We start from the raw sequence: 12,027 nt of genomic DNA, 5'->3' as shown, positions 1-12,027 counted from the left end.
GGGAGGAACAATTGAGCAAAGCGCATTCGAATTCTTGAATTGTTCACGGGCTTACTTGTCAGCATCCAGGAAGCGTTTTAACGCAAACCCCAGTGCTGAGCAGGATGGAGGTAAAGTGATTGATATTGCGGGATGACGTGCGGAATTTCCCAACAAAATTCATTTTTAGTCAAACTCAACAGAATTCCCCTGCATTGTTCGCCAGCAAATTGCGGTGCACGTTCACATGAAGACTCGGGTAGCTTTCTTATGCCCACTTATACGTACAAGCGGTGAGCAAAGGTTGCTCAGTTTGATTTGATCACTGAGGAGTTTTAGTCAGTTTAATAACAGGTTGAAATTTAAAATAAAGGTAATTAATTATTTCAATCAAACATTCAACGATGACCTTGCAGTTTTTTTATATTTGTCATAAAAGTAATCTTAAAATGTTCGCAATATTTTGTGGGTTATGCCATCGGCTGGAGTAAAACTTTTTCATGGGACTTTAACTAAACTATTGGAGATTCCCCCCAACCCCAGAGTATAAACCTGTAAACGACGCTGCAGTGACCGGGTTGTTTTAAGGCTGAATTTCGTTCATCACTAGCGTGATTTATCTGGGGCATGCGTGGGTATCTAATCGTCCAGCGATAGAATCTCTATTGTTGCGTCACAGTGAATTTTTTAGTAACCGCCCCCTAGATAAATGTTGTGGGTCCACCCATGTGGTGATGAAGCAAACCTCAAACAACTTCGTTCATAACAGAAATACACAAATACTATCACACGTTAAAGGTGGGCGGAGATTTATTTCACTGGTTGGTAGTTTTGTGCGAATAACACGAGGAGCGAATTTCCTCCGTCTTGTACTTACTCATGCGTAATTTTATGCAGAAATCGAAATACAGAAATCGTAAAAATGTTGAAGTTATTGTTGATATTTGTGTTGATCGGATGGGCGGAAGGTGAATGTCCGGGTGAGGACACAAGTCTGGCTCCTCTTCCCATCACAAGTAAGTGCAGTTGATATTAGAAAACCATCAGCTTCTTTCCTGGGGACTTTCCCGGATTGGCAATTAAAACATAGGACAATAATGTCTTGAAAATACACTTTTTGCCTCAACTTATCCCGGGCTCTTGTATAACAGGAGAAGAAAATCTACCGGTTTGTGAAGCTCCGTATTTTGATCCCAACTGCACTTGTCCCTCGTCCATGTTCGAATGTGCTTGCCATAAGATCGGTAAATGTGGATCGAATCAAGCAGGATGTATTGAAACGAAGTTGGTGAATCAAGGAGACAACAACTGTGGAGATTGGAGTGATGAGTTAGTTGAGAGTTGTCCTGATGGTAAATTCCAGTGCGATTGTTTTCATACAACATGTCCTGGAAGTAGCGGATGCTTGCATAAAACTTCGCAATGCGATGGATATAATAACTGCGGAGATTGAAGTGATGAGGTTAACTGCACATGTCCAGCGGATAAGTTTGAGTGTCCTTGTTACAAAACTAAAAACTGTACGTCAGGGTGGGGTTGCATCAGTAAATCTTGGCAATGCGATGGGTTCAATCACTGCGGAGATTGGAGTGATGAGGTTAACGGCACATGTCCAGCGGATAAGTTTAAATGCGCGTGTGTTGGATTGAAACAGTGCATTGGAAAGGATTTAAATTGCATTGATCGATCTTTGTTGTGTGACGGAAAACCTGACTGTATTGATGGAAGTGATGAGACACATTATACTTGCAACTGTTCTGGTACTTACGCCAGATGTCCATGTAATCCAAATAACACGCAATGCTCACCAGACGGTAGATGTATACCTTTTAGCTGGATAAATGATACATACGTAGATTGTGTTGATGGAACTGACGAAGTTTGTTCAGTTTCTAACATCACATGTCAATCTTGTCACGTGGTTACTGTAACTTGTCCAAGTGAAAAGGAAGCAAGAAATCTCATACATACAACAGATCCATTTACGTGCAATGAAGTTGTTAGTAAAACGTGCGCTACTGATGTTAATAATTGTGAAGTTCTTAAAGTGGTTTGTACAACTTCAACATGCAGCAAATCCTGCGAAAACTTATTTTTCTGTGAAAATCAACAACTTATTGCAAGAGAATATTTTTGTGACGGGCAAGCTATTGATGGCTGCAAGGACAAAAGTGACGAAGTTCAACATGGGTTTGGATTTAAATGTTCTGGATCATCAAGAAAAGGTGTTTGTGTTTTACCTCAAACCAACGTCTACGATTCAGTGGCTCAATGTTCTGACAGTTCTGATATTTGTTTCCTCAATGGACAGTTTAGATGTTTCCAGTGTTTGGACAGAAAGCTGATAGTTTCAAGCAAGCAAGTTTGTGACGGTGTTGTGGATTGCTTTGATATGTCAGATGAATGTTTGTGTGAAAATCAAACATTGTGTCGCGATATACGAGGAGATTGTCCCCAGAACCAAATGCATTGTAAGGACAGTTCTACATGTGTGGACCAAGATAAGGTGTTGTGTAACACAAGTGTACAATGTGTCAACCAAACTAACACAAAATACTGTTCAACTGGGACAGCATCAGTGCAAAGTGAGTGTGTAGCAGATGACAACATTTTCACACAGGAAAACCAGGGCAACGAATCGTTGTGTGAGAGAGCTATGAAATCGTTTTTTAGAAGATTTGGTAGGAACCAGGCACATCTTTACTATCCCATGTGGTGTGATGGATCTGTCGAAGACTATTTAATAGTTTTCGGGGAAGCTTTGTGTCCGAACAGGTTTAAATGTTTCAAAGAAGGAAAGATTGACATAGATAAACAAAGAGTCTGTAATGGAATAATTGATTGCGACGACAAATCAGACGAATATCTGGAACTTTGCAACAATACCCGCTACTACTGCAGAAGTAAAGGAAAGATTTCCATTGATAGAAATCATGTTTGTGACGGAATAATCGACTGCGATGACGTATCTGATGAAAGCATATGTCATTGTGAAAATACCAGGTTTTATTGCACAAATGAACAACCTTTGTCAGTTGAAATGAAACTTGTACAGAACGGAATTAACGACTGCTCAGACGGAAGTGACGAATGTGTTAATTTGGCTGGAAACGCATTTGCAGACGTCAACGAATTGATCGCAAACCCAGTTTATCGAGGTATCTTCTGGGTGACAGGCATCTTAGCACTGGGAGGGAATTCGTTTGTATTCGTTACAACCACACGTGACTTAAAACAAGCTGGCAATGACCAGAATTTGTTTATTAATACAAGCGTTTTTATTCTCAACCTCTGCGTGTCTGACCTTCTCATGGGAGTTTATCTGCTGGCAATCATAATACAAGGGACTAGATATTCTGGATCTTATTGTTTGTTTGATAAAGAATGGAGATCAAGTAGCTTGTGTTCAGGACTTGGAGCACTTGCAGTTGTATCATCAGAAGCATCAGCTTTCACTATGACTGCTATGACCACATTTCGCCTGATATCGGCCTTTAAACCTTTCCTCATGCGAAATGTCAGTGTTACTAAAACTGTGATTGCTGAATTGTCTTGTTGGATGTTGGCTATTTTGTTGGCAACCGTTCCTTTGCTCAACGCAACTTCCGAGTACTTCGCAGCTGATGTTTGGTTCCCAAACAACATTTATGAAACCGATTTCGTGTCAAGAGAAAACATGTCGTTACTTGCGCAAAGAATTTCCATATCGGAGCCAGAGTCTTGGTACGATGTTAAACGTACAATTGAAAACGCCTTTCCACGTAACTCTATCAAGGGAGAGTTCGGATATTATGGTGAAACGAGCGTCTGTATGCCACGTTTGTTTGCAACAACCAATGAGTTTGCTTGGGAATATTCAACATTCCTCATCACAATCAACTTCCTCATGTTCGTTTACATGGTGGTTGCTTACTTTCTTATTTACAAGCGAAGCAACCGCATGAAAGGATCCAGAAGCACTGATGTCAGCTCCAAGATGCAGAAGAGAATCACCAGGTTGATTTTGACCGACTTTTGTTGCTGGATTCCAATTTGTGTGATGGGATTTTTGAGTGTAGGAGGAGTGAAGATGCCAGGAGACGCTTATGTGTTGAGTGCTTGTCTGTTGCTTCCAATCAACAGCGCCCTCAACCCCTTGCTCTACTCCAAAGCATTGGAAGAGCGATTGTCAAAGATAAAGGAATGGCTCGTTTCCAAAATATCATCATTACGTACATCAAGGAGTCGTTCGTCTGATTTATGTGTTAGATACAACCCCCATGCTGAGCAGGAAGGTGATGGAGGGATTGAGATAGTTGGTTGATGAATTCCGACCCAACAATTATCATCTTTTTTTGGTTTAGCCGGAAACCAAATTTCTGTATGTAAATATTCAAACTTCCGTTTTCGGGAGACTTCTTGATCTTTGTATTTCAACGCTTTCTGTTGCATTCGTGGATAACAATTCGTTAATTCCTGTTTAGGGCCGCATCTCTGTATTTCTATGGAAAAGACTTTCTTGGTTGGGAAATGCCCTTCTCGAAATCCTGCGTAACAGAGTAAAATTATGTGTAACAATGCAATGGGTCATGCATGGGCGCCAGTGTTTTGGTTGAAATAGCGCAGATGAACAAGCTGTTGCCAGGGCGAATTTCATCGTGTTTGGGGCGGTTTTACTATGGTTTTCAGGGTCATTAGTCAGGCAGTAAATTGGTAGAGGGTGCTGTTGTACATGTAGCTGAAAAACTACCAACATATTGAGGTGGATTTTGTGGAAAAATGAATCACAGAAAGTATGGTAAATTTGTGATTTTCTGTTAGTCCCGACCCTTGTCTAGGAATTCCGGTCAAAATTTTATTCGATATAACTACTTTAACCGCTCCCCCGGGGGCATTTTGACCCTCTGTTGGCCATTATTTTGTCTAAAAAAGCAGAAAAAAAGTGTAGGTTTGTTTTGTGAAAAAATGAATCACAGAAAGTTACCTCCATTTGCGATTAAGGGAAGTCACCCCTCCTCTACACAATGCAATCAGAATTAGATGTCTTGTAACTGTTTTGGGGCCCTCCCAGGGCTGTTTGTACACCCCCTAGGACTGACAATTTAGCAGTTAGCCTTTGCAAAACCCCCCAATGTGCTGTCTTAATGCAGCTGCAATCAATTTTTTTTCTGTTCAGCAATAGTAGTCCCCCTTCATGAGTCATCAGACCCGGCAATTGTTTTTGGCAAACAAGAGAAACTGTAACCAGGTGCACGATGACAAATGACTTTTAAAACTCAATTTTTAGGATTTAATTGTGAGATGCGGCCTTAAATACATTTGTTTGTGTCAATGTTGTAGCAGTGAGAACTTTGCAGGCAGTTGAAAGCAGTGACAGCAAAACCAACAAGGTTTAAATAACTGCAAACTTTTTGAGTGGCAAAAAAGCAATTTCTATTAAACTAAAAACAACCTTTACTAAATTTAATAAATCAGGCATGCTAGTGACGTCATCAGGAAGGGAAATCGGACTAAAATTATTGTTTCGTGAACGTTTTTGAAATCATCCACCAGTTTTCATCCCCTGGCATGGAAGCAATGCTGTATGATGTAAAAACTAACCTAAAGACCGAGCCTTCCAACTCCCTTGAACCTCGCATGTGTAATAACCATGATAAAATGTTCAAACTGGTTGAATTCTAGTTGGTTGTAAATTTTAAATTCCTTTCCTCGAGAATTTAACAAAAGGTGACGTGTTGAGGTCGCATTCGAATAAATTTGTTAAATTTTGTTGATGTCGGTTTCCTGGAACGTCGGTGACTTTATTTTTAAAAAAAATAAAACGGATACAACTCGGAAGTGACGTTAATGGCGTAACAATCCATCAAGTCAATCAAAGCATTTTCCAAATCATTCCAACTAAAAGGTCGTTCAAAGGTCAAACGGTGATGATGTGGTTAAATTAAAAAAACAATTTTCTGAACCGAACAATAATTTAGCTTCCACAAAACCGCCATAATATCGCTTGAAACAATAACTGAAAAACAATTACCCCACAATTAAATAATTCAACACCATGGCGCCCTCAGCCGTCCAACATGTATCAACAAAACGACCGTTGCCAGGAAAACACAAGGAAAGTTGTTTCCATGAAATGACGTCGCAAAGTTGTCGAGTTGTCCGGTTTGTTGAAGATACAGGATAGCTGCAATGCTGGCTTGGAATGCCGCGTTTCCATCCAAAGAAACCCGGTTCTGATCGACATTCACTCGTTTGCCGGTGAAATAACCGCTGTAACTCGGACCTCCCACCAACGCACCGATCAACTCCTACAACAATATCCAAACTTTACATTGTGACGTGGTAATGAGCCATAATAGAATGAAAAACAGTGAACTCCATTGCTACAAAGGTTGTTATAGAAACAACACCAGGATTCCAAAGCTTCCATTTTTACCCCCTTTCACATGGAAACATTCATGCGACAACGGTTTACCACGTGTTGGTTTCAGTGGAAAATGTGGTGGAAACCCTAACCCGTGTTAACCCCCCTCCCATCAAACGTTACCTGAGGGTTTGGTTCGTCGACGTCTTTGTAAAGGAACCCACACGGTTGGTTGAGTCCTGGACACGAACTCGCTTTGTGGAAGGGTTGCTTGGGTGAGTGGGGCCCGTAGCCAACCACGTAACTCTGACCTCTGGAACCGAGCAATATGTTGATCTGCTCCACTGCCGTATCTCTCCATATACGAGCGTTGTAATGTGAAGGATTCCTCTTGTAAGTTGTGAGAAGAATGAAGGCGACGTTCGCTGGGTGAGAAAAGTTAGTTAAGGTGATTCCCCTTCTATAGAATGGCACAGGCGCCCTAAAATGAATTTCGTCGGACGAATTTTAACTTAACATAGAGATACTACTTTTTGTTGCTTTCAATCGCATTCTGATGATTTGCCACAACGCCACAGGGGATTCCTCTACCTGCGTACTGGGCCGGATATTTTGAATTCAGGTAAATTAATCCGTTCCTTCGTTCCGCTGACGTCACCAACCAGTTACAGAAAGTTGAAATTTCACCGAAATCTTGTTTTCTGGTTGAGTGAAGAAGTTGAACCCCAGCCTGGTTTCAAACAGGGTTAATTTCACTTCGGTTCGTGTGAATCGCCATAAAAATCGTTCGGGAATAACATGTTGACGTAAGCAATTAATGGTTAAACCTTACGTGGTGTCGTGTTAGGGAATTACCCAGGTCCAGACACTGGAGTAACCTCTGGATCGGAGGGAAACGTTAAGCTTGTGTTGCATTGAGAATCCGAGTTTAAACCGCGTTCACTTTATATTGATTTTAAATTACTAAGCTTCCGTTTGTTAAATAAAGGGAACTTTGCTTTGTTTAATCGTAAACTACTCTAATGAATAAACGGCTTCGCTCTGACCGTTTTATTGTCGTAGGAGAAGTCGGTGGGCATCTTTGTGTCGTAATAAGCCTGAACTTGCTGGAAGAGAACCTGGTGTTTCGCTCTCTCATCCAACCATGCAGCCGCCCAACCAAGTTCATCAAAGTATCCTGACGATCTATACAATACGTCACTTACTTACGTCATATATACGTCATCACGTACGCCAACTTACGGGTATTCGACTTCCGCTGATGGAATTTCATCCGTATATTTCCCTTGCTCTCTTGTGGCAATGCGGGTGTAAATGAAATAAGACCGGTTGAAAAGTTGCTGCGACCAACGAGGTTCTGCATGTAAATAAATAATAAACAAACAAAAAACACGTAAATTGAACTTTGTCCTTTCGTGGCAGCCGGCAGCAAACCTTGATACAATGTTGTGGCAACGAACCTCGAGCCGAGAAGACGATGGAAGCGGAAGCAAGAGCAGCCGCCATCTCTCCAGCTATCTCACTTCCGGGGGTTTCCGGAGTCAATACGTGAGTTTTGCGCGTGTAATTCATTCTTTCGGGGATGTCCCACACGGTGGCGTCCTGTTGGGGATCCCCCACCTGACCGGCGATCCACGTTCTGCGATTCAGAATTTGAACAATTAGCCGCCACGTTACCAAGCAACTGGTGACGTACCTATTCATAGATATCATATGACAGTTCTCTACGTAGGTGATTCCCCACTTCAGGAGGTTGTAAGCTCTGTTGTAAAGTCCACTTGTAATGAAAGCGTCTTCGTATTCGTATAAACTCCAGGCCAACATCGTCATGGAATAAAATATCGGGAGGTTGAACTTTACGTGACCTGGACCTGAATGTTAAAAAACTTCATGAAAACAAATTATTCTCAAACACGCACCGGGGGATGTTGCGATGTTACCTGTGTAAAAACCTTTCGTCAAATCTAGATTCATATCTTCTCCGTCCGTCATCCCGGATGTTGATCTCCATGGCAACCGGCTGTTTCCAATTAATCCAGACCTGCAGGATATTAGGATAAAAATTCTCACTTTTTCCAGATTAAAACAAATCGTTCCGCTCCGCTTACTTTTGGGCCTCGAGGAAATATAGAGTTCTGTTTAGAATGTCGGCGTAGTTGACCCCCTGGTTGGGTTTGGGGGGGCTTGTGGTGGTCGGGGGTGGGGGGGTAGCTGTGGAAACGACCAGTTGTCATGAAAGATGTCCAAGCGTAAACGTAATAATGGAAACACCCTACAACGCCTGTAAGTGCTTCTTACTTAATGCCGACAACAAAAACCGCCCTGCAGTCACACTCATGAAACGAACGCATTTGTCGGAAAAATCATACCTATGTCCTCTGTTACGACACCTGGTGGGTCGATACGAGGTCGATGCTGCGGCCCGAAAATGTACAAATCCAAGAGCCCAGCCAACGCCGACTGGAAACTGAAATTACGATCAGTTTTGCATCAAACAAATCATGAAGTAATTCAGGAAAATTTTAACTCAACATAAAACCTTTACAAGATTACCCGCCGTGGGTTCGATTCCCAGCGGAGGTAGAACATCAAACCTACCCTGCATTAAAATCAACAGTGACGCTGTTTTGATTTTCACTGCTCCGTTGGTCCCTGAACGTATCGTCCTCACTCGGTCCTCCAACCAATGCTCCGTACAAAGTGTGTCTGTTGGAATAAAAGTTGTTTGAAAAAAATAATTTACAGAAAACTTTAAACAAAGGGAGGGTTCTTGACGAAAGCACGTGATTCGTCCTTGCAACCTTCGCCGCCAAACAGAAAACGAAAAAATTAATTACCCAAGAAAATACCCCAGAGGGTGATTCCCCAGGTTGATACTCACGCGTTAGGTATTTGGTTTCGAAACCTCGGACAAACGGCGGGCGCCGGGGGGCAGTAGCTTGATTTGTGGAAGGGATGACGTGGATACTTCTCACCAAAACCAATGACGTAACTCTGACGTGCGGGATTGTCGCCCAGGATATAATCCACTTGGCTTGAGGAAAAATACCTGAGGAACGAGTTTTGTTGAAGTGAGATTAAGATTTCTATCCAAGAATTTATGTGCGATCCTCTGTGTGCTACGTTTAGTTTCATTTTTTTCTGTTTGTAAGTTCTTACAAAAGAACAAAGTTTTAGTGAAAGTTCGACGAACACCTGTTGATTGTGCTGTTGAGTCCAAGGTCGGCAACAATCAGACAAAGGAAGGCTGAGTTGGATGCGTAACGAAGTGGACCCCATGACCCCAAGTAAAGGAGTCCTCCAGGAGTATATTTCGATTTGCTTTTGAACTTTTTGCTTTTCTTATTTTGTGAATGTTCGCAAAACCTGAAAAACACAAACGTCGAATATTTTCTTCCCCTCAATCCGAAACGTTGAAACCGTGACGCAATGTGGGTAATGTTACGTCATATCATGGTTATCGCCCCTAGGGTTCAAACGTTTGTTTCATTCTCAACTCTCACCATCTGCTCAACTTTCTGTAAATATTTTTCTTCGTGATTTCCGCCAGGAGAACTTGAACACCGGCTTTTTTGTCGCTCCAAGAAAATTCGGTCGCCTGAAATTACCAGGAAAGATTCAATGATGACGAAATCATCGGATCCGCATTAACCGAAGATTTATATTTACAATATCGCCGTGGATATCGCTATAACGAATTCAGCCCCATTTTAACTGGAGTCAAATTCATTCGTGCACCGTAAAATAATAATTCAACCAAACATTGTTAAAGTTTGACGCCGACTCAACAATTTATACCAAGTCGTCAAGTTTTCCTTGTTTAAAGAACTGCGAAGCTTCTCTCAGATACGTGGAGTCGCCAGTCTTCCTGTACAACCAGGCCGCAGCCCAAGCCAGCTCGTCTTTGTACCCGCTTGACCTGCAAGCGTCCAAGTAAATTACGACACGGACTTTTAACAAAGATTTTCCAACAAAAACATCAGAGTTAAGTTTGTCTCCAGCCCCAGGGTTTGTCACCGACAATGTACATTTTTTGAAAAGTGCACTCGGTACGTACTTAACTGTTGTTAATTCTTTGCCAAATCTCGTCATTGTGATTTTATGTGTGTCCCTTTATAACGCAGTAATTACCAGCCGTCTATGGTGGGTTTCGAACCCTTAACCTCACGACTTCCTTACCCGTAAGCCTGCTCTGAAAGTTTGATCGACCTCCCGTATGGTCCTCTGTATTTCGTCGCGAAAAGATACAACTCCTGAGAATGGCGACGGAGAATTTCCGAGTATTCTGGGTCAGAGAGTTGGAAAACAATCGAAGCTGCGGAAAGTGCGGCTGAAGTTTCGCCTGCCAAGTCGCTCCCTGGAATATTAAAGATGATTAAGTCGAGTTGTTAAGAGTGAAGCGATTCAACCACACCCGGCCGATCCTTCGTGATCTTGTAAGAAACTCTTCTGTAATTCATATCTTCGGGTCTTCCCCAAAACTGGTTATCTGCGTCTTTATCGCTGACCTGTGTCATACATTAATGACGTAATAATGCAGTACTGATGATGCCATAATCATTTTAAAAGTGCACCAAAGTATTTCCAACAGACAAGGTGTGTTTGCAAACAATGGCAGGATTATTTCTGTATCTTAGCAACGTCCACAAATGTGAATCTTCACAGATTTCGGGAACTTACCTGACCATAAAACACGTACGTGTCATTGTGACATTTGATGAAATAATCAGTGGCCCATCTTATTGTCTTCAGCACGTACTCAAGTTGTCCGCTTACTTCGTAGGTTCTTCTGTATCTAATAACCCCCCATGATAAAACAGTGGTTGCGTAAGCCATCGGGAATCCGTACTTGATATAAGATGCCCCTGCGTAAAGACGGGGGTAGTTCAAGATTCACTACTTGCAACAACTTCGTCAAATCCCTTCATTATCCAACAAATAAACCCACTGTGACGTAATCTCACCGTCATAATACCCCCCACTTAGATCGATCCCGACGTCACTTCCGTCATCCAGAGCTGAGTTTTTCCTCCAAGTTACTCTCTGATCTGAAGGGAGTTCCCCCGACCGTTGAGCTTCGTAGAATAACGAACTGAGCGCCAGAGCTTTCGCGTAATCCAGCCTGGAAACATTTCAAGAAATGCGAGGTCTCAAAAACGAAATAATTTCCGTCACAAACTTACGGTGGAGATTGGAGATACGGAATATCCGGTAAGTCCACTACGTCACTTCCACCCCTCTTAGGTATTACCCTGTCATCTACAAAAAATAAAGCGTCATCATCAAACAGCGTGGGGAGGTCTCTTTAAACGCTACCTGGTGGTTCTTGAGCAATTGATGACGTCACAATCAGAAATGCGACTAGAACTGTAGCAGCAGAATGCATGCTTTTAAACTTCACACCAGAACGACAAGTTTGCATACAAATAAAAGTCCCCAATTAACTTTGAACAAACGGAATATTGACCTCTTATAAAACACCTCCAACACAAAGCAAATATATATCAATGTAATTACTTCACAAAAGCCCAGAGCCAACTCTTACTACTGAACAGATCCGTACTACGCAGCAGCAAATAGTTATCAACAAATAGAATGTGGAGAAACCGCGCAACTATTAAAACGTGGATCTCACTGCCCGGGGCGTTGGACGTCTCCACTCGTTCGACAACTTTTCATTTTATCGTTTCGATCAAAACGCGATC

At 42.0% G+C, this 12,027-nt stretch overlaps 1 protein-coding gene and 1 pseudogene across 1 annotated transcript; one reads left to right on the top strand and one right to left on the bottom strand.

Annotated features, from left to right (window-relative positions):
* Positions 1-901: 901 nt before the first annotated feature.
* LOC145901725 (uncharacterized) lies at positions 902-4,282 on the top strand (annotated as a pseudogene).
* Positions 4,283-5,738: 1,456 nt separating this feature from the next.
* Positions 5,739-11,792, bottom strand: LOC145902318 (uncharacterized). The gene is made up of 21 exons (XM_082990249.1): positions 11,639-11,792; positions 11,506-11,581; positions 11,287-11,444; positions 11,003-11,187; positions 10,737-10,830; positions 10,502-10,679; positions 10,121-10,241; positions 9,826-9,920; positions 9,518-9,688; positions 9,204-9,371; positions 8,921-9,028; positions 8,692-8,789; positions 8,431-8,533; positions 8,263-8,363; positions 8,019-8,193; positions 7,783-7,961; positions 7,565-7,679; positions 7,369-7,507; positions 6,914-7,052; positions 6,506-6,747; positions 5,739-6,266 (listed from the first exon to the last, which is right to left on the bottom strand). The coding sequence occupies exons 1-21, from the start codon at positions 11,742-11,744 to the stop codon at positions 6,006-6,008; spliced, it is 3,012 nt and encodes a 1,003-aa protein (XP_082846375.1). The 5' UTR covers positions 11,745-11,792; the 3' UTR covers positions 5,739-6,005.
* Positions 11,793-12,027: the final 235 nt, after the last annotated feature.

Source organism: Ascidia mentula, chromosome 5, assembly GCF_947561715.1.
Source record: "Ascidia mentula chromosome 5, kaAscMent1.1, whole genome shotgun sequence".
In the NCBI taxonomy this organism is placed as follows: domain Eukaryota; kingdom Metazoa; phylum Chordata; class Ascidiacea; order Phlebobranchia; family Ascidiidae; genus Ascidia; species Ascidia mentula.
The sequence above is the reverse complement of the archived record's forward strand: the minus strand, read 5'-3'. Positions and strand labels throughout refer to the sequence as shown.

Bases quoted from the DNA above. Each gene is read 5' to 3' on its own strand.
- LOC145902318 (XM_082990249.1), bottom strand. From the start codon at position 11,744: ATGCAAACTTGTCGTTCTGGTGTGAAGTTTAAAAGCATGCATTCTGCT. The intron at 10,680-10,736 runs GTGTGGTTGAAT...TTAATATTCCAG, and splicing joins GATCACGAAGGATCGGCCGG to GGAGCGACTTGGCAGGCGAA. The intron at 6,748-6,913 runs GTAGAGGAATCC...TTTCTCACCCAG, and splicing joins ATATCCGGCCCAGTACGCAG to CGAACGTCGCCTTCATTCTT.